Raw genomic sequence first — 19,778 nt, 5'->3', positions numbered from 1 at the left:
ATGTGCAAAGGAGGAATAAACTGTCAGGTTTTATGTATTTCTAGCACTCTGCTGCAGTGTCAAAAGCACAGAAGATGAACTTCTTGAAAGCACTCAAGAAGGAGAACACAGCATGCTCTTGTTACAGAAAGAAATGTGATGAACAGAGCTTTTTAGTAAATACCACCTACACTGGCCTTTATGCAAAACTGGAGTCAGCAGAACAGAATGAATAAGATCTAATCTCCCACCTTGTCCTGCCATGCCAGTCCCATGTGCCTACACAAATATTCTGTCCCTGCTGAAAACCACCCCTAACTCAAGTTTCTGTGGCCAGCCTGTGATCTCAAAGCAAGGACTCCTCTGTTGGTGTTTCAGAAAAAAAATAGTCGTGTGAATGTTGTTCTGTGTTTTGAGATGATGGGTCACCCTGGAGGGTTGAAAAGTGATCCTAAAAAATGTGTTCCCTTTTGCTGTCTGAAGCCATACTGTCCCAGATTGTCACTGTGCCATTAGCTGATTAACTTGCTCTTGTCAGGTCAGATGTTGGTTGTGCTATGCTAAATTAATAAATCTTGGCTAATTTCCACCTTTTCTTACTAACTAGGGTGAACAGGATGACATTGTCTCCATTACAGGCCAATTTAAGTGAATCAAACAATTTCTTCCTGGCAAAAGCAATGTTCTCAGAACACTTGTTTTACAGTTTCTTAATTATAATTTCAGAGACAATGAGCAGAGATTGCGTACAAGAGATCAGATTACAGTGGTGTTCTGAAGCTTCAAAATTTAGCTTTTTAGTTTTGGGGCCCTGAAGTTCAGCTGCTTCATGATTTCACGTTTTGCTTCACAGCCATGGCAGCTGTAATTCTTTTTGTGATAATTGACGTCATCTAATCGTGTACACTCTTTTGTGACATAAGAACTAAAATCTTAAGAATTGATAATACTGAATTTTTTTAAATGACTGAACACGTCCAGCTTCAGCTGAAGCCAGTAGAGAATCTGAATGCTGTTTGTTTTCTACGATGGTGACATTTGATTTTTTTAGTAATGTCCCAACAGCAAGCTTCAAAAAATGCTTTTCATAAAGTCAATGGGAAAAACACTCTAATGCAGCAAAGGATGTGGATGGATAAGTAGTGTGGAATATTGTGCAATTGCAGTCACCCGCAGTTAAGAGGAATTCAGAAATGTAAAGAGCACAGCGTGCATGACTGTCTCTTATATTTATCTTGTGAAGCAAAGACGCTGGCCTCTGCTGGAGCCTTGTCAGCATTGCATGTGACAGCACTGATGAGAAACTATGTCCACCTGTATGTAACCCTTTTGTAACTATCTGTCACCTTCTAGGGAACACTCGTCTGCACTTTCTGGTTCTGGTGACAGGCTGTACGTCAGTGGGAAAAATCCTGGACACTGAAGTTTATAAAATTACTGGAACAGATTTCTGTCCTCTCCAGGAAGAAACTAAGGAAGATGAGCGTGTTACTGCCTTGAAGAAAATACTGAACTCTGGGATGTTCTATTTCTCATGGCCTAATGCAGGCTCAAACTTTGACCTGACTCTGCGGGCTCAGAAGCAGGGTGATAACGACTATGAATCTGGTAACTCGTTCTTCTGGTTAGTACTGCATGTTACACCAGTGTTTTGTGTGGTCCCCACCTTTATCTTACTGGTCAGACACTTTCAGAGGAAAACGAACGTGCATTTCAGGTGCACCTTCTTTCATTTCATTGACGTGTCATTTTAAAGGGCACGTGGCCTTAGTGAATTCGTGGTAAACCTGGGTCAAACAATTAACTTCTGTTAATTAAAATACTCTGACAATGAAAAGCAATTATAAAATGACAATTTACGCTTCAAAGAAGGAAACACAAGATTTATTGCTCACATTACAGAAACATGTCATTAATAGTTTCCCCTTCAGTTCTTTCTAATAATTTAGTTTAAAGTTATCTAATAGAAACCTGCGCTTGACCTTTTCCTAAATCTCTTTCCATAAATCTGTGCTGAAGTATCTTCTATTTCTGAATAGCTTATGTGTTTAAAGTCTGTAGCTTAATGTTTCAGTAATGTGCCCTAGTTTTTATGTTGCAAACATCAATATTAATATGTTTATAGTTCAGTGCAAGTGTATGTTGCACGGAAGGAAAGTCCTGTAGTACACTGTTCTGTGCTTTTTACTTTCTTGTGCCTTTAAAGCACAGAAAAAGTATTTCTTATTGTGGTAAGTATTGGTTGAGGGGAAAGGAAAAAACACAGTGCTGGGTTTTGTCTTCCCTAGGTGGGTTTGCAATTGATGTAATTTGGTTGGTTTGCTTTACAAGCTTTGGCAGAATACTTGAATTTCTATATCCTTTTTTTTTCTTTTTTTTTTCATTTCTTTTTGAACAAAAAGTCACACGGGAGGCATAGCTGTAATGGAAATAAATGAGGGTTTTGATGTAGGTGGAAAATAACTGGCAGGGTTAAATGTGGGTGTGCTGCTAGAATGTGCAATAAGTCACGTGGCCCAAAGTAGGTGAATATTAAATAAGTAAAAAAGTTCATAATGGATGATAAATTAACATGAGAGAGCAGTTCAGTTAGGCTAAATAATCTTTCTAGCTGTGATGTGATTTTTGCCTGGTAACATCTAGTGTTTTGAATTTAACTCCAAAGAGAGAAATATAATATTTGCTTTCAACTATGATAATTATGCATCCATCTCAAAAATCTCACCAAGCATGACAAGTCATTCACATGGCAGAAATGAGCTGTGTTCCAATGATGAGTCTCCTAAGTTGGAAATATCCCTTAACAAAGAAACAACCTTTAAAGTAACTTTTTTTCCTTGTACTGTCTTTTGAAACTTTTCCTCTTGGAAGATAAGTATATTTGAACTTTCATTCTTTGCTGCTTCTGGCTAATCTAGATGTAGCCCTTGAAGAGGTTCCATTCTCCTGTGTGTTTAGAACAGAGATGAATGGTGACAACATCACATTTAGGGCAAAAAGATTTCCAACGAAAATTTATTTTGAGGTAATTAGGTGATATGGGAAATTTGAGACCAAACAATAGATTCTTGAGAAAAGTAAACAATGAGAAAAATAGTAACACAATGAAAAGTGTCAGAGGATTTTAGTTATAAGCAACGCAAACTGCTTGTTAAATGAACTGCAACAAAAAAAATTCTGCTGGAATTTGTCTGAGTGAGGACTTCCTTTGTAAATAGAACTAGGAGAAACAGGTGAAAGAAAGAGCAATAATTGTTTTAGAGCTGCTTTTTCAGTTACATATTTGGATTAAAAATGTAGGAATGTCTTGCACCTTTTTCAGACAAATGCTGTACTTTAGAAGAATGATTCTTCAGAGGTTTTGCTAGGTGTAATAACTCTTGTACAGATCTGCTGTTGAGAAATAAATGATCATAAATGGGATTTTCTTGGCCCTCTTATGTGACTAAAGGCACATTTTGAAAAGTGAAATGAGAAAAAACATCATAATAGAAGAGACTAGTCACTGTTAACCAGGCATGATAGGTTTCTTGAGTTGTTGATCTTAAAATAAATTGAAGGTTAGAACAGACGTTCCTATTAATTTTAGTAGCACATTTTGCAGTATCTCTATTGACTTCCAGTTTCTGCTTGGAAATTTTTGTCTGAAAATCCCAGTGGATTTTGAACTGGTTCTTCATCCTGTAGTGAGTGCTAAGGTCCAGGCAGTAATGTTCGAAAAAAATAATTAACTTGACAGCGCTGTAATTTTTAAAAAAACTTACTAAATAGAAATGTATTTCTGGAACTGAAAGAGGTGGCATTTGCATCTGAATTTAAAATACAGGTACAAGATATAAAGGCAGCACTTTGGTGGTAGTCATGGTGTTAAAATTTGCCATGTTCAGTTCACGGTAGCAATTCACTAGGGTTTCTACCTGATATTTCTTGGTTTTGGATAAAGGAAAGGTGCAACAAAAAAGGTGTCACAAAGCATTAATTGATTCAATTAGTAATTGTTGGAAGGAGGCACCCATGCCTGTCTTTTTATTTTATTCAGTAATGTGTCTGTATGTTGTTGAATCTTTCAGGAACCAGCTACTGCATGTACCCTTCAAACACTACCAGGTGAACTGCTCTGACTGGTTGCTGAAAGTGATCTGTGGTGTAGTGGACATTCGCACTGTTTATGCCTCCCACAAGAAGGCAAAAGCCTGCCTCATCTCTCGCATCAGCTGTGAGCGAGCTGGTGTCCGGTTCCACGTTCGAGGAGTCAATGATGATGGACATGTGTCTAACTTTGTTGAGACAGAGCAGGTAAGTGGATGTATCCAATGGCTTCGAATAATTTAGTCCACTCGTGTTTAATTGGAGCATAATTTCCAACAAGAATTAAAGGAGTTCAGCAAGTGTTTTTTCCAAGAATATTTAAAATATCACTGCACAGCAGATCTATTTTCTTGCCCATTAAGCATTTCATTGTGATCCGCTCTTCTTCTGTGTTTCTAACTTTTCCATTCACACGATTTTCACATACTTTTGATTTTTTCCCTGAATGCAAAAGTCTGGCCATTTGATACTGTAGTGAAGTATAGACATGAGGTTTTAAACTATTCAGTAAACTGTCCAACAAAGGTGCTGTGTTTGCTGGAAAATCATCTTTGGCTAGTAAAATTCACTGTCAAATCATCTTTTGCTATTAAAGAAAATGTAGAAAAAATAGCATCATCTCAGAGTCAAGCAAATTCCAGTTCAACTCGTTTTGGAAGAGATTGCTTTATATTCCTCTTTGATTTGTGGGGGATTCTCTCCAGTGTGAGGTGGTATGACAGTTTTATACATATATGGTAAAAGCTGATGCTGAGACAAAACGTGTGTGAAATGCATTCAGCAGGCTCCCTTGATTGGCACTGCCAAACAAAATAACAGAGTCAGTTGTTTTTATTACACATGGTTTAGCTTGCTACCTTGAAAGTCAGTAAAACGCACTGGACCCTGAAGAATCTGAAGCCTTTGGTGCCAGCTGAAATGAGTGCTTACTTATTCAATTACAATCACCTTTTTCTTTTTGAACAGAAGTAGTAATTACTAGCAGTCAGAACCATCATATTGAAATGGATGACTTTATAAACAGAATAGAAAAATGGCTGGTAGTTTTCAACAAAGGATAAGGATTTACTCCTAAAATTTGGTTGTTTTCAGCATCTTCTGGGCAGATCTACACAACTGCACATGTAGCACAGATTGTTTTATATGTGTATATATGTGTCTATGTATCTAGGTGCAAGTACAGTGAAAGTAGATTGCTTATGTGATGCTCATAAGGGGAGCATGACACAGTGAGTATAGCATAGAGATACTTAAGCAGTGTCATTGCTTGTTCCAGAAGAGTTAAAGCTGTGTCACTGCAGGACTGTGCCTCACAGCTGAGGATGGCATCCCCTCTCATATGTGCCCATACTTCATCGCTACTAGTATTTCCTCACGGCAGTGCATGAATATCGCAGCTCACACCTGGTATGGTCCTTTTTGTTATCCCACTGCATGAGACAGGCAGCAATGGTTGGGTACTTTCCAAATTTCCTCTAAGATGTTCCCTTTATGTTGCATCTTTAACTTCTTCACCTGGTTCTGCCAAAAGGCACAGGTAGAGCTACCCTTAGATTTGACAGTGCTTTGTTCCTCAGGAGAATGCCTGGAGGAACTGCAGACTGGTATTTCCCAACCTGCTGTGACGTTTGATTCCCGAGATATGCTCAAAGCATGGACAGTGTTATATGTGTGACTTCGGCTCAGTGGTCAGAGTTCTCGTGGGGATGTGGATGATGTTTTGCTCATGTCCCTTGTTTTCCTGGTTTGCCTGCATTTTCAGTAAGGCTGACAGCTTTCCACTTAGTGTTCCAGCTTCCAATTCTGCTTATTGGATGCCAAACTCTTCCCCTGCAGTGCTTGATTCTCTAATGCCACCCTCTGAATTCTCTGGCTAATAATTCTCTTCTGCGCCTCTGCTCCAAACTAACTACAAGTCAAGTCCTGCAGCATCTACGTCTTTCTAGAAAGTCTGTCAGTGCATTGGGGGATGCAGATGGAACTACTTACTGAAAAGAGAAATCTTCCCCTGGAACTTGGGAACAGAAGGGAGATATGCCACTTTAAGTAATAACTTGGTACATTCTGCTATTTTAGTTGAGTATTTTCTCATGAGCATTATTGCAGAGCACGTTACTCAGGATTTGAAGAATGTTCTCTTGCTGAAATGCAAAGGAAAGAAAATGTTAGAAAGGGTTATCAGCTTTCTTTCAGATCAGTCTCACATTCGTAGCGCTGCTCTTAGCAGTTATCTAATTATGGGAGATACTTCTGCTATCCTGCTCTCTACTTGGGTCGGAAGTAACTCATTCTATTTAATTATATTCCTGGAGTACATCATGTTGCAAATGATTAGCATGAAAAATAAGATAGTGTTTCCATTCTAGCAGAGAACATGAGGCTTGGCTCCTCAAACAGTACTTGATTGCTAATACTTCCCTTAGCTGGGGCTGGGTTGAGCTCTTCATGGGAACTGCTGTGCTTTGTTTCTGTTCAGTCAGAGGCTGAAGTGCAGGACTGAAAGCTTTGGGGTGTTTTTTTCAATTGGATTGGCAAAAGTGAAAGAGTGAAATGATTTCAGAATGAAAGGCTCAAGTAGGTTCTAAGTTATAGCAAGGGTTTGCAGTTCTGAAGGATTGTGTGTTTTTCTTTGGGTTTTGTTTTAGAAGAAGTAAAGAAGGTTGCTGTTCCTACTGGTGCCAAATGCTAGTTTTACCAAGCTGCATGTCCTAAGAAAGCAAAGCTGGGCTAACCACTGGGATGCCTGAGATCCAGTTCAGGCTGGCATCCCCTTGACATTAGGAAGGAAGAGTCCTAGAATAAACTCTCTCCTACTTTCATAGTAGACTACTGACTAATCTCCTATGAGGTAATATCTTGGCTGAATAACATTTTGTTTCCATTTGCTGCAGCCTGTACAGTATAATGGCATGCCGGCTATGTACTTTCATGGATAAATAGCACCCTAGGATTCTGAAAACCCAGGACTTTTTCGCATTGCTTCTAACATTTTTCTGTTTTTAGAAGAGGGAGAAACAATTAGTCTTATCTCCAGGCAGCTCTTTTATGCATAGATGGTATGCTTTGGTCTCCCACTGAGTTAGCCTTGTGGCATTTTAGCTCTGCAATGAGTCATTTTTTTGTGGGCTCACTAAACTGCTGTGACTCACAGTGTTTGAGAAGAAGAGGGGAAAAGTTAAATATCTTACTTCACTTTTGCTTAAAAAAAAAAAAAAAGAAAAGCTAGTAGTAGGTCTTTCAGATATTTGATCATTTGGCATGCGTCTTTACAGAGAAAGAAGAAAACAAAAATTAGAGGAAACACTTAAGGAAAAGCAAAATAAAGGGAAAAGACGGCAATCTCTCTAATGTGTACTTCCAGATTTGCTGACAGTATTTTGTAATGGGATGATAGCCCTTTCTATTGCAGCTTTGCAGTTAATCCTCAAGTAATTTTAAATTCAGTCTTTGTTTCTCAGCTGTAGCTTAAATGTTTCCCTTCCCCTTTTCTTCCCCTCCTAGTAATCCTTTGAAGTTGAGACTGTGTTGCATTCTTTTAATTCTTTTCTGCTGATAGCTTTGAGAAACTGGCATGCATTCTTCATTTAGTTTGTGTGCCTGTTACTGTTTACTTTTCAGCTCCTCCCACAGTTATTCTACAGTCATGCTACACTTAAGAGTGTATCTTAGTGTGTGACTTAGAGGGAACAATTCTAATTAACCAAAGGTAAATGAATGGTTTCACTTGTTTTCCCCTTCATGGAACTATTCAGTAAAGAAAATGGAAACCTTGACAAAGCATTAAAAGGAAATACCATGAATTTGGATTAACCTTTCCTTTCTTCCAATTTAAGAAAAAAATGTCAGGCATAGATCAAGGAAAATGATCCCCGTTTCACAATAACTCCTAGATCGTTTTGGAGAGCTTTCCAGAGAGGAATGGATGCAATCATGTGGTTAATTTATTTTCTGGATCAAATTAGTATGACCGCAGGCAAGGCAAAAAAAGAATTATTTTGGCAAGTATATCCTTGGATCCTGTGGTGTGAGCTAAAGGGACACACAGATTGGTATGTTTAGGCCATCTGTTGTCCATGCTCTTTGTGGATTGTGTGGCAAAGCTGGGGATCCCAGAATAAGCCATCTGAGTATCCATTTCATCATGGACTATGTCTCTGTGTGCCCCCTGAGTCTGTAATGAATTTTGCCATTTGAAGTTTTGATTGAATGATTATTTCTTTCTCACAAAGCTGAGTGATGGAGATTACTGAATAAATTATTCCAAGCAATGAATGGGCATGGCATGCTGGGATTAGAACCAACTGGTTGACATAGATGTTTGCTTCTTGCCCAGAAGCTTACTAGCAGTACCTGTGTATGAAGGTTGTGTTACCAGGAAGGATCCTTAGATCACAGGGGCAACGTCTGGCCCTATGCAACAGAAGAGAAAAATTGAAAAATGTCCTACTGAACTGTCAGTACCATCACCCTTGATACTGGAGCTGGGGAAGGAGGCCAGAAAGACAACAGGAATTGAAAGAAAAACATGACAAATTCTGACACAGGGGTCACAGGACAAGCAATCTATTATTAAGGCAAAGAGGTCTTCCACACTGTTTGAGTATCCAGTTGCTACTATGATGTCTGATGGGACACTTCAGGAGACCTGTCTGAAAATTCATGCATATGACTGGATTGGACTGTACTACGGGCCAGACTCTTTGAGACTAATGAATTAGTCTTCAAGTGTTTTGAGGTTTTGATAGGAATGAAAATTCTCCCTGGGGCATGCAGGCAACAACTTGCTGTCATTTTGGATCTAAGACAAGAGATATGACTCCACAATAGTTTTTGAAGCCAAAGACAGAGATTTAGCAGTATATATCAATCCTAATGACAAAGTATTGTCGAAAAAGTAACTGGTTTTTGTTGAACTTTTAGAGGAAAACCAGTATGATCTTCTTGGGGTATTTCTTGTCCATGAGTTAAGGAAAACAGAGGACAGGAAAATTCTGGATAAAAAGTGCTGTTTATTTTTTTTTTTAAAGTTTATTTTCTTAAACAACTTTTTATCTTTTGTCTAGTACCTTAGAATAAGGGAGATGGATCTGCTAGAGGACAGGGTAATAAAGTCAAAAATAGAACGACGAAAAAGTGGGACAGATATGTGCTGTAGAAAACATGATATTGTGCACAAAAAATTATCACAGCTGTGAAGAATATGAGAAAAGAAATTCTGCACTTGTCCATGCATAAGTGACAAAGTTGGAATCTGTTATTTATTAGTAAAATTTTAACCTGAATGTATTATCAGTGCTTTTTTAAGATTTTAACAAATAGTTAAAATTACAGTGTATATGGGTATTATTTATGTCCATTCCCAATCTGAAAAGTCCTCTTAGTCTCAGTCTTTAAACCTCCTTGCTTAACAAGTCTACTAGTAGGAAGTCTGTTACCACTAATATTGTAAGGTCAAGGGACATGCTAAAAAGCAGTGTCAGGATCAGGGGTCATGTTCCTTGGAGTGGTGAATGAAGGGTAGTGGGGGAAGATTTGCAGAGTCGTAATGCTTAATGAAATGGTTCCAGTCTGTTTAGGAAGGAATGACTGGCAGAAAAGTAATTTTACTAAGTCTCCCACTCATTAAAAAAATACTAGGTCTTTTTCCAATTCGCTGGCAGCTTGGAAGACAATAATGTTGAATTCTTCTGGGTCATGAGAGTGAAAGGATTGCAAAAACCCAGAGAATTGCTCTGTCATCATATGGGGGTCCGCATGTATTAGACCTCAGCTCAATAGAGGATCCCCCAACCCATTGCCTAAAGATTTAGGCATCCTCCTTAGCTCACAGGAATGATCCCCAAGTAGTTTGAATATTTTGATGTTTGTTCTGAATGGACAGGTTGACAGAGACGAAAACAGAAGAGGTAATGGGTCAAAACCACTGAACAGAAAATGTGAGTGATAGTAGCAACAAACATCTGTTAACTCACTAATAAGTGGAAATAGAACATCTGTTAATGCAGAAAGGCAGAAATGTTTGGTCAGTATTTTTCTTCTGTATTTGGCATGAAGAAGGTTATGTATTCATGATCTGTAACTGATGAAATACTTTCCATTAAAACTGTAGCTCAAGAAGATGTCAAACTGCAGGTATTAAATTGGAATTATTATCTGTTAATCAGTGGGTTTAGAGAATTTGCAGCTGGATGTCTGGAAGACCTGGTCGAAGAGATACTTGAGCTGTCAGTTTTGCAGTTAGGTGTGGAAACAAGGGCATTCCAGAAGATTGTAAAGAAAATTGATCCTCTGTAGCAAGCTGTTTGAGTGGACAAATTGTACTTTAGGTAAAGCTTTTTCTGTATTTGTCATCGTTAGATGATTCCTTTCAACTCATTCACTGCTAAGGTGATGATTTTTGTCAAATTTTTAAGTGAGCCAGTCCTGAATCTTTTTCGTATAGATTCAGGACCTGATCTTCATTTAATATTAGTCAGGATAATGCTGGGACTGTCTATTAATTTGTAGTGCTATTAATTTGCTTTACCTTAGAATGAGCTCTTCTGGGCCCATGACTGTGAGTGAAAAGATGATTCAGTGTGTAGAAGTCATTGGCTCATTTTGGCACAACCTGTCTCAGAGAGAATGTGATAAAGAGGAAGAAGGTGGGTCTGCTTATTTGTCTTGTAGTCCAGCTGCAGGAGGCTTGAACTCTTCTGATCATAAAAATGCAAAGAAAAGGTGCACCAATGTGTTGCCGTCATAATTAGCTCCTGCACTCAGGTACCAGCAATGTTCAGAAAACTTTAATGGGAGAGCACGTTAGAGCGACATTACTCAAACTGTGAGACAGGTCTTTCAAGAAAGCTTCTCTGAGTACTCCCCTCTCTTGCAGGACATTGTGCTGGGATGCAATGCAACAGAGAAGGGGTTCTTAGTTTGTTGGCGAGAGGTTAAAAAAATCAAAACATAATCAAAATCAAATCTGGGCTGGCTATCATTCCAACACTGACATTGTGTCCATAACAAAGCCACTTAAATCTTTCATCTTAGTGAAATGGAGACAGTTTTAAGTGCTCTTCAAAAAATATGGTAAATATTACTTAAATATTCTGTCAGCAGTTTTATCTAAACACTTACCTCTCTAGTGCAGCTTTACTTCTTTTCACACATGTAGCTCTAAAAATTGTACATTGATAGTGCTTATGAAGATGAGAGGTCAAGGTCAGGCACTTTCCCTGAGCCACATCTAGTGGCAAATTCCAAAAGGACAAACCACATTAAAGCTGTAGAGGAACCCATTTTCATGTTCTGTTCTATTTTCAGAGCTACTAGGCAGCTGGCAGCAGTTGTGCTAAATGATATGATGTGGTTAGAGAGCAGCTACCTGGATAACCTGGATACCATTCCTCTGAAGGGCTGCAGAACACTCATTGTCATGCATGGGATAACGGAGATGTGTATCGTGTATCATGTATCCCCCGTGGAAAACAGCCAGGATTCCGCTGCTAAGTATAGCCTAGGGGAGGGAGCTGGGCTTTGCACAGTTGCTCTGTGGTCACACTGAATCTGAAGATAGCACCTTTTGTGCTAGGTTAACATATAATGTAACGCTTTGATTGGGGGCTGGTGGAGAGGGAAGGCAAAAGTCAATACTTCGTATAGATTTGACTCAAAATCAGCTTGTTAACAGTGATCATAAGAACATATGTAAAGAGGGAATTTGAGGTCTGGTTAGGGAAGGAAATGGGGGGTTTGGAGCCTCTTACTGTAAGCCTCCTGGAAAAGAAGTAGATTGCATGCTGTTCACTGTGTCTTGGAGTGGGAGTGGCAAAGCTGCTGGTTTGAGTTTTATTTGGACTCTCTGACAAGGCACAACACGCAGTGAAATAAGAAATAGTAAATACAGCAGGAGATAAGCTTATCCCACACCTGACGTTACCCATCATCAGTCACAAGGAGCAATGACATTTTGCACGGTTAAGTTTTGTGAGAGAGACAGCGGGAGAGTATACAGCTGGTCTGAATATCTCCACCAGTAGATCAAATCCATCTTCATTGTGGATGAAAGATTCCTTCCTTCTTGGCAGTGATGATGTTTTAAATTTTCTCTTGTTTCTGGTGAGTAGTGAATTGAATCTGCTGTGATGACATGAAAGCAAATACACTGTGCTTTGTTCCACTGCCTGTGACACTATGGAAAAGGGGCTGAGCAGTAAGTGGATACAGTGAGATACATGGTTTACTTTTTTTACCCTTTGAGTTCAGTGTCTGTCACCTGATGAAGGGGTCACAGACTGATAGATGTAACTGCAGAACTCCTTTATTTTATTTTTGCAGACAATTTACTTGGATGATGACGTCTCTTCTTTTGTGCAGATCAGAGGTTCTGTTCCACTGTTTTGGGAGCAAACAGGGCTTCAGGTAAACAAATAATCAAAAAACCTACTTTGCTTATCTCTCTCTTGCTACTTATAATTTAGAATTAACATAAAATTTAATTTATTTATATTTCATTAAATGAACTGCAAAGCTTATTCTGTGAAAATGCTGAGCTTTTTCATTTTAGGAAGTTTTGTGTGTTTAGATAAACAGAACTACACCAGACAAATGGCTACAGGTAACTGAAGTTTAATATTTTTCTGTGTTTGAGTGCCTCTACAGGGGACTGTTTGTAAGGGACTATGTCCTAATGTTATAAACTGAAGCTTACAGCAATATCTTTATAACATTTTCAGTTTGATTTGGAATAACCTATTCTTCTGAAATGCCTGCTTGGCTTGATGATACTGACCCCCACAATAAAACTGAAGTATCTACCAATACCAGGAGCTCTGTAGAAGCATGCTGCCTTGAAACAAAATTAAATATCTGGATGGTGTGTTGATTTCAGTCGAAAGGGTGATAATGATCTAACCTGATCTTCTGCAAGGCAGAGATGTAGGATTTCATCGGGAGGTTATTGTGTCAGACTTAATGGTCTGTGACTTGCAGTTTATACACAGTTATAAACCCAAATAAGAATCATCCTATCACTCTTTGCATTCTCTTAACAGAGGGATAAGCAACTGAAATGAGTATGCACATCTATGTTAGTACAGAAAAGGCATCATGTAGCTGGGTTTTTTTACATGCTTTAAAGGTTATTTGATACATTTTTAAAAATCATTAAATCTAAGCACCGTACTATTCAGAGCTACTGGATTTAGCACAAAAGGAAATTACTAAAGGATTGTTCTTGTGTGTTAGCACCATCCAGTGCAATACTTATTTCTTTTTATAAAGCAAGTCTGACTGTATGATTGTGCACATCCTGCCCATGAAGTAGCTGTATACAGCACTGTTTTTCTGTATGTTATGAAACCATTGAGCTTTTCCTCAAGTATTTTTGGCTAGTGGGTAATATCTCTAGTTAAACAGAATTTTCAGCTTTTTAGTAGGTCTGATTTTTTGCCTAATCTGGGTTAGATTATGTATTCTTTCTCCTTGGATGTGAATGTACTGGTACTGGTGTTAGAAAAAATTGCAGAAACCAACCTCATGAAAACAAAGAAAGATGATGAAGTACAGGAAACAATGCATGATCCTGTAAATACTTAGTAGTGTAGTTTCTGGAGAGGAAAGAAGCCCTCTGCATACTTGTAGTGGTTTGGACCTTGTTTTCCCCCAGAGGCTAAAAAATGGTAAAACCCCAAGGGGTGGAAACCCCTGGAAGTTTTGAAGTCTTGTCCAATGGGCGCTCCTGCAAAATGTAAACATTCCACAAGCTGACCGGAAGAGAAGAGTTGTAGTTTGGGTAGTAGAAGAAGAAGTGGCCATGTTGTAGGAGCCACAAGGTGAGAGGGCAGGAGCCCTCTTGGGGGGCCTCTGTCCCCCCCCAGCCCCAGTTGGGGGCTGCAGAGACTTGGAACAGTGTTAAGCTGGACTAAGTGTCTGTAGTTAAGCTGGGGGATGTTTTTCCACCGTGAGTGAACAGAGACAGAGAAGCAGAAGCGGCAGCGTCCAGAGGTTATGGCTAAGAGCCAAGAGATAACTGAAGGAACAGTAAACAGCATGCAACCAAGGAAGACTCAGAGTTGCTCGAGCCGTGATAGAGAGCCGGCAGCAGAGAGACAGAGTTTTTGGGGTAAGAACTGTACCAGACCCCCAAACTCCTTTGAGACCCCTCTTGGAAAGGAGGGACATGGACTCCTATTAAGGAGAAGAGTTTTGGACATGCAGCACTGGAGAGAGAGAGGAGCTAAGAAGCTCCAAGGCGTCCTGGAGCTGGACCGGGACGGAGAAGGAATGTGGGGGGGGAGTTGACCTTGCCCCCCCCCCCCTGCTACTGACAAGCCTGGCAGCCTGAGATGGAGCACAGGAGCTCTGGTAGAACTCTTGAGGCAAAGGCTTGCAACTGAATGCTGCCCAAGATGTTCTGACTCAGGGGTGAACCCCTGAGGAAGGGACTTTCACAAAGATGCCCCTGCATTTCGTGATATACCTGTGGTGAAGCGAGTCTTGTCCCTGCTGGCAGCCCACAGGTGAAGCCTTCGCTTGGACCGAAGGAGAGACGAGGGGCTTGGAGACCCCCTTGTGTATATTGAAAAGGGATCCAGCTGCAACAATCCAGTTGCAACTGCTGCACGGAAGACAGATGAGAAGAACCTGCTGCCTTAGAAGAGACTCCTGCTTTGAGACTGGAAGGGATCTGTTCTTCTTCCCTCCTGGGCTTTTATTTGGAGAGGAGAAGAGATCTGATCCATTGTAAATACTATATGTCATGGTAGAGAGAGTTGTGATCATGTGCATAATGTATTATGATATTTATTTGTACAGTCATTGTAATATATTCCCTTTTCCCCATTCTGAGTCTGGCACGTTTTGTCTGGAAAGCCCATCCCACATTAGGTTGAGATGGGGAAGGGGGCTAGAACTAGGGAATTAGGATTTTGGAGAATCTCAAACCATGACAATACTGTAATAGCAATAGCTATAATTCAGAAGAATCTTGAGGCTACTGTTGTTGACATCCATATTAAATGTCCTATTAGTTTGATGGCACAGGATTTCATCCTTCATATATTTGAATGACTGTTCTGATTCTTTTGAAAGAAGTCAGGACATACAACCCATGGAACTGGTGTAATTTCAGCCTTTTCTACCAAGGCAAGAGCAGTAGGAATGGGCACACAGTACGCTCGTGTGAGGCAGTGTGTGCTAAGGTGGCAAAGAAATGGGATTTGTTTGACCATAAAAAGATGTGTAGGTATCCCTTTGCTTAATGATAATTGTGTTTTCACTTGTAATTGTAAATGTTGTCTAATAAAAGCTGGGGCTTTTATATTAAGGATATTTTGTGTGGAGGTGGTTGGAGCTAGAGGTATCTGGTGCTGTTAAAAAAAATGTTTTACTCTGAAGGAAAAACAGAGACATCTAGTGATTTAGGACTCTAGCAGTTTAAGAAATTATTTCTTTTTCTTCTAATATTTTATTTTAGGTTGGTTCTCGTCATCTAAGGCTGAACAGAGGTCTGGAAGCTAATGCACCTGCCTTTGACAGGTAGGTTTTGTTCTGCTTTGGTAGTAACACAGCAGCCTGGTATTTAACCAAGATTCCACAGCTTTGTCTTCCTAGAAAATCCTGAGATAATGTGAAACATCTTTCAGATGATGTGGCCAATCCCCCTGGTTTTGCAGATTATTAAATTGGTTTATTTAATTTAGTCACTTTCTTTTGTGCTTTTTCCTTCTTGTTTTCAGTGGTAATTGAATTAATTTCATCTTCTGGCTTGTTTCTGCAAAATCTTAGAAATACTAAGTGATATGCAAAAGAAAGGTTTCTGTAACCCTTTGTGAGCAAACAAATGTGAATTTACACTTAAGGTACACATATCATGTGTGCTTTACCACTGTAACCCAGGTAATTAAAGGGTAAACACTGCTTCCACTCCATTCTGGATTTGTTTTTCTCCTCATTGTTTTACTCCTATACAGAAATAGCACTGTCTTATTCATGACCAGTGTTGTGTGATGCTGTTATGCTGATGCTTTTCTATTTTACACAAGGACTGGCTTGTATACCTTTTTAAGCCATTAAGACTCTGTGTCAGCTGGAAACTGTAGAAAAAGACATGCATTACCTTGATTCCTTTGACTGTCTGACTATGAAGTGCTGTCCTTTAAGGGCATATTTCCACTGAAATCCATGGGAACAGTGCCTGAAAAGGACACGAAGAATTTGGGCTGTGGGAAATTTTCACCTTGTAAGTGCCATGTCATGTGATAAATTTCTGTTTTGGTTAGGTTTTGGCAGATCAGAGTGTATGTTGATTTTGAATAAGGCCTCTTAATTACTTGATTTCATTTACTGCAACTGTTAGCAAACAGGACATTAGTGACTGTTACTGGTTTTGCAGCACTGAAGACTCTGAATCAGGGTTTAGAATCTTAAGGGACTGGGCACCATAGCAGTCCCTCTTTCAAAGGTTCTTGGCCTACATTTTCCAAGCTTTTAGAGCTCTTAAATTCTAGTGACTTCAAGTGCCTTCGAGACTCGTAGTCTCATGGCCATCTGGTGCTATGATAACTTGCCCTGCCAGTGTCCCTGAAGCTCCATCTTAGAGGTTTGCATTCCACAGCAGAGATATTTCATGTAAGAAGAAAACAATCATCCTCTTGTACTGCCTGTGAAATTGAGAGTACCTCAGGAAGGAACAACTCCGTAAGACCATTTAGCCCTGACCCTAATGCAACTGGTGAATAGCTTTCTTGTCAGAAACATGAACATAAGGATCAACTTGCGCTTATTCCTTCTTCCCCTTGTGCCTTTAGATTAGATGAAGTTAGAGATATCTCTGCTTACTGATTTGCAAAAGATAGTCCTTTGAAAATGGGCAAGGAATAAGTGACTGCTTATATGGAAAAATACACTGGAATTTAACAACCTGCTACAGCTTTTCTGAGAGTGTTAGAGTGGATTTAGCCTGTTACATTTAACCATCTGATAGGTTATTGTGTTGAGAAGGCTCTGTGAGAAGCGAGTGGTAATCTTGTTAGTGGATATTTTTTCATCCTGTCTCCCTGAAAAATCCTCAGGAAACTTTGCTTACAGTACCCAAATGGGTGACTTGAGCTTCAGTAGTTTCTTTGTAAGGAAGCAACTTTGGCAGAGAGGTAGGATCTTGATGCTGGGATCAGAGGGATGCGAATGTATGGGAAGAGTTGGCATACAGCGAACCGGTTGCAGAACCAAGAACATAAATGCGCCAGAAAATATGTTTAGCTGTATTTCTTGAAGGCAATGCTGATAACTTCTTTCTTTTCTCTCCTTTCCATGGTTTTCTGTGGGACTTATTTTTGGTTAAAGGATTTAAAAGTTCATGCCAAAAGATGTGTGCTTGCTGTTTTTCTGACACTTTGTCATTACACGTAATTTTGCAGCATGTAGTAACTTTTCGTATGTGTGACTGTTTATTTTATTCTTCTTGTCTATCCAACTGCCTCTTAAGTACTACTACAGTGTTGTTTGTACATGATGGAAGTTGGCTTTAAGATCTAGTTGTTTCCTGGTGGACCGGCATATGGCTTTTGTAGCACATGCATGCAGACTTGAAAATGATGTATTGAGGGGAGAAGGGGTGTCTCTGCATCTGGCTAAAAGCTCTTGATTTTAAAGTATCTAGATGTCAGCTTTGAGAGTTTGGTGGCATAGACTAAAAAACCACTCCATATTTTGCTTGTCCTATTTTGTGTTTTTCCTGAAGAATCTGGGCCACACAACTTGGCTAAAAGGATCTTTGGTCTGATCCAGTGCAGCAATTCTTACGATTACTAATCTTCCTGCTTGATTTAATTAAGTCGAGGTGAATGTCTCAATGCTGTAGTAGCTCAGAGATGTTTGACCTATGACGTGTGTTTGTGCCTCTCTGGCCTTGGCACTGGAGTCCTAGGCCCCATTGCTGCTGCTGACTCTTAGTCTCAGCCCTGCAAGATGCTCGGCAATTCCTATTGAAGTGTAATACAGTTTCCTCTCCTTGTCTTTCCCATGTAGTTCCCGGGCTGACATCCAAGAGGTGGGAGCGTACAAAGGGCAATGTCAAAGCTAACAGTGACATAAAAGATCTGGGGCCTCTTTCCTAAGATGCTTCTTTCTCTATGTACAGTACAAAATACTGTATCCCTTAATTGCATACTTTCAACATTTATACTTTAATAATTGATTGCAGGGAAACTGAGGGAGACTTCTGTAGATGATGTGGCTGAAATTATCTGCTGGATGAAACAACCAGTGATCTCTACTTGTGTATTTTGAAAATGGTAGTAGGCAACATAACATGGTTTTGTTTAGTACCTATTATGGTTACTTTTGCTGTAGGCATATGATGCTTCTCAAAGAGCAGTATGGAAAACAAGTGATCGTTAACCTGTTGGGAAGCAGAGGAGGAGAGGAGGTGCTCAACAGAGCTTTTAAGGTAAAAGCAATAATTTTCTTTTTAACCACTGATTTCCCTTGAGCCTCCATGTTCTTCTGTTTCCCTTCTGGCCCAGGAGGTGATGAATACTATATCTAAAGAAATTATGTTAACTCTTTACTACATTACAGACTGAGAGAATAGTGCTTCTTAGTCTTATGGCTTAATTTCCAGCCCTTCCTTTCTGCTTACTTCTTCATATATTTATGTACGTTCTCTTTAACCAAACTTTAAAAAAAAATTGTCCTAATACTCTTAAGAGTAGTTCACCTTTGCAAAAATGAATCCTGGTCAGCTTTGGCAGAGTATGTAGCCACCTATGCAATCAGGTGCCTCATGAATTTGCCAGAACTGCTTGGGGGCCAGGCCCTGAGCCTTGCTCACTGAGCATAGGTACTTAGCATCACTAAGCTGTCTTCCTCTGACAGTAATGGGAAGTAGCTATCTTGCACTGACTGTGTTGGGATTTGTCTGCCTGAGCACCAGAAGACAGTTTGGTGTATGGAGAGAGAATTTCCTGGCCCCTGATTGTCCCTAGGCACATCTAATACCTGAAAGCAAGGATGTCTGGCCTTGTAGAATAAAAGCTGTGCTGAGTTCTACTGTATTATTCTCATGACTAGATTTTTAAAACAGTTATGAACTTAAAGCCACAGGTTGACACTGAGTGGGATTTGCAGCAGTGCAATAGCTGCCTGAATCTGCTGGGTTCTGATGGAAATCTGCCTCCTGAGTACCTGTTGCTTTAGCAATCTGACATAGATACTTCGGAGTATATGTTCCTAAAACTAATCATAAGATATGGTTTAAGTACACACCTGTAGTAAGTGCTGGGTATTTATTATTGGTAAAGAATGATACCAATAGTTCTGAGTTGAATTGTTTACTGTGTGAAAATAAGCAAAATAAAAATTGTAGTTAAATAATGGGGCCTGATTTCTTTCCCTCTCTCTTGGAATAATGTACCTGAGACAAAAGGAGTGTCAAGTTTTTTGTCAGTTTTTCTGTGTGGCCATTTCCTCCTCCTGCAAAATAGCTGGGAAGGACTGTCTGCTTCCCCAGCGGAAAGTGGCAAAGTGAAAGTTTCCTCCTACACAGAATATGGCAAGAGAAAGTGATTATGACTAAAGCTTGCAAGGCAATGACAAAGGTACAGAAGTGAAGTCTGGTCCTAGCTTCTGTTTTCAGCCTCTTACTGAATTTCTGCTTGACGCAGTCAAACCTCTGTAATGTTTTGTTTTCCCGCTCTTTAAAATAGTTTTTCTAGCTTGTTTTGCAA

General features: G+C 39.6%; 1 protein-coding gene across 4 annotated transcripts in view; it reads left to right on the top strand.

The window, feature by feature from the left end:
• The window catches only part of SYNJ2 (synaptojanin 2), a 71,374-nt gene that overhangs the window by 20,926 nt on the left and 30,670 nt on the right, over positions 1-19,778 (top strand). The window contains exons 3-7 of one of the 4 annotated variants that reach the window (XM_027634096.1): positions 1,333-1,603; positions 4,050-4,275; positions 12,388-12,471; positions 15,527-15,588; positions 18,403-18,499. In XM_027634096.1, the coding sequence (XP_027489897.1) occupies positions 1,333-1,603; positions 4,050-4,275; positions 12,388-12,471; positions 15,527-15,588; positions 18,403-18,499 (740 nt within the window). Of the gene's footprint in view, positions 1-1,332; positions 1,604-4,049; positions 4,276-11,592; positions 12,263-12,387; positions 12,472-15,526; positions 15,589-18,402; positions 18,500-19,778 lie in introns of those variants that run through there. The other 3 variants (XM_027634097.1, XM_027634098.1, XM_027634099.1) reach the window with 3 other exon arrangements.

Source organism: Corapipo altera, unplaced genomic scaffold, assembly GCF_003945725.1.
Source record: "Corapipo altera isolate COAL_440 unplaced genomic scaffold, ASM394572v1 2b, whole genome shotgun sequence".
NCBI classification, from domain to species: Eukaryota; Metazoa; Chordata; class Aves; order Passeriformes; family Pipridae; genus Corapipo; species Corapipo altera.
The sequence above is the reverse complement of the archived record's forward strand: the minus strand, read 5'-3'. Positions and strand labels throughout refer to the sequence as shown.